Source organism: Pteropus alecto, unplaced genomic scaffold, assembly GCF_000325575.1.
Source record: "Pteropus alecto unplaced genomic scaffold, ASM32557v1 scaffold101, whole genome shotgun sequence".
Lineage (NCBI taxonomy): Eukaryota > Metazoa > Chordata > Mammalia > Chiroptera > Pteropodidae > Pteropus > Pteropus alecto.
Genome location: NW_006432945.1, coordinates 19,541,789 through 19,542,426, shown reverse-complemented (window position 1 = coordinate 19,542,426; position 638 = coordinate 19,541,789). Strand labels below are relative to the sequence as shown.

Below are 638 nucleotides of genomic sequence, written 5' to 3'. Positions count from 1 at the left end.
CACGCCCGCCGGCGGTCAGTAGGCGAAGATGACGTGGTAGGTGACCTGGTGGCCGTTGTCCCAGGCGTAGAGCAGCCGGTCCTTGGGGTTGTAGTCCACCTGGGTGGTGTAGGCGTACTCGTTCTCGAACAGCAGCCGCGGGACGGTCTGCGTGTTGGTGTGCGTGTCGAAGGCGTACGAGATGTTGGCGTTGCGCTGGCTGCGGCTGTCCACGGCGTACAGCACCCCGCAGATGACGAAGCAGTTGCCGAACACGTGGCGGCGCAGCCCCGTGCGCCACGTGGTCTCCTTCCGCGTGCTCAGGTCGGCGGCGTCCAGCTTGCTCAGGACGATGACCTCCTGGCTGGAGCCCCCGTCGTCCAGGGCCGGGTAGATGAGCCACAGGCCGTTCTCGTCCACGGCGAAGTCCACGTCCGAGTGGCCGTGCCAGCTCCAGGGCGTGGCCTCGGCGTAGGCCACGTCGTGCAGCAGGGCCCAGGCGGCCACGAAGCGCAGGCGCAGGTCGTACTTGATGATGTTGCGGGTGAAGGCGCGGCTGTAGTACAGGGCGCCGCCGTACACCACGTGCCCGGTGCCCACCCAGCTGTAGGGCAGCTTGTACGAGTTGCTCCAGCGGCCTGCGGGGCGAGGCGAGGCTG

The 638-nt window shown here is 68.0% G+C and overlaps 1 protein-coding gene across 1 annotated transcript in view; it reads right to left on the bottom strand.

Annotated features, from left to right (window-relative positions):
* Nucleotides 1-6: 6 nt before the first annotated feature.
* OLFML2B (olfactomedin like 2B) overlaps nt 7-638 on the bottom strand; it is a 17,271-nt gene continuing 16,639 nt past the window's right edge. The window contains exon 10 of the mRNA XM_025044017.1: nt 7-617. Within this exon, the coding sequence (XP_024899785.1) occupies nt 16-617 (602 nt within the window). The 3' untranslated portion in view covers nt 7-15. The remainder of the gene's footprint in view (nt 618-638) is intronic.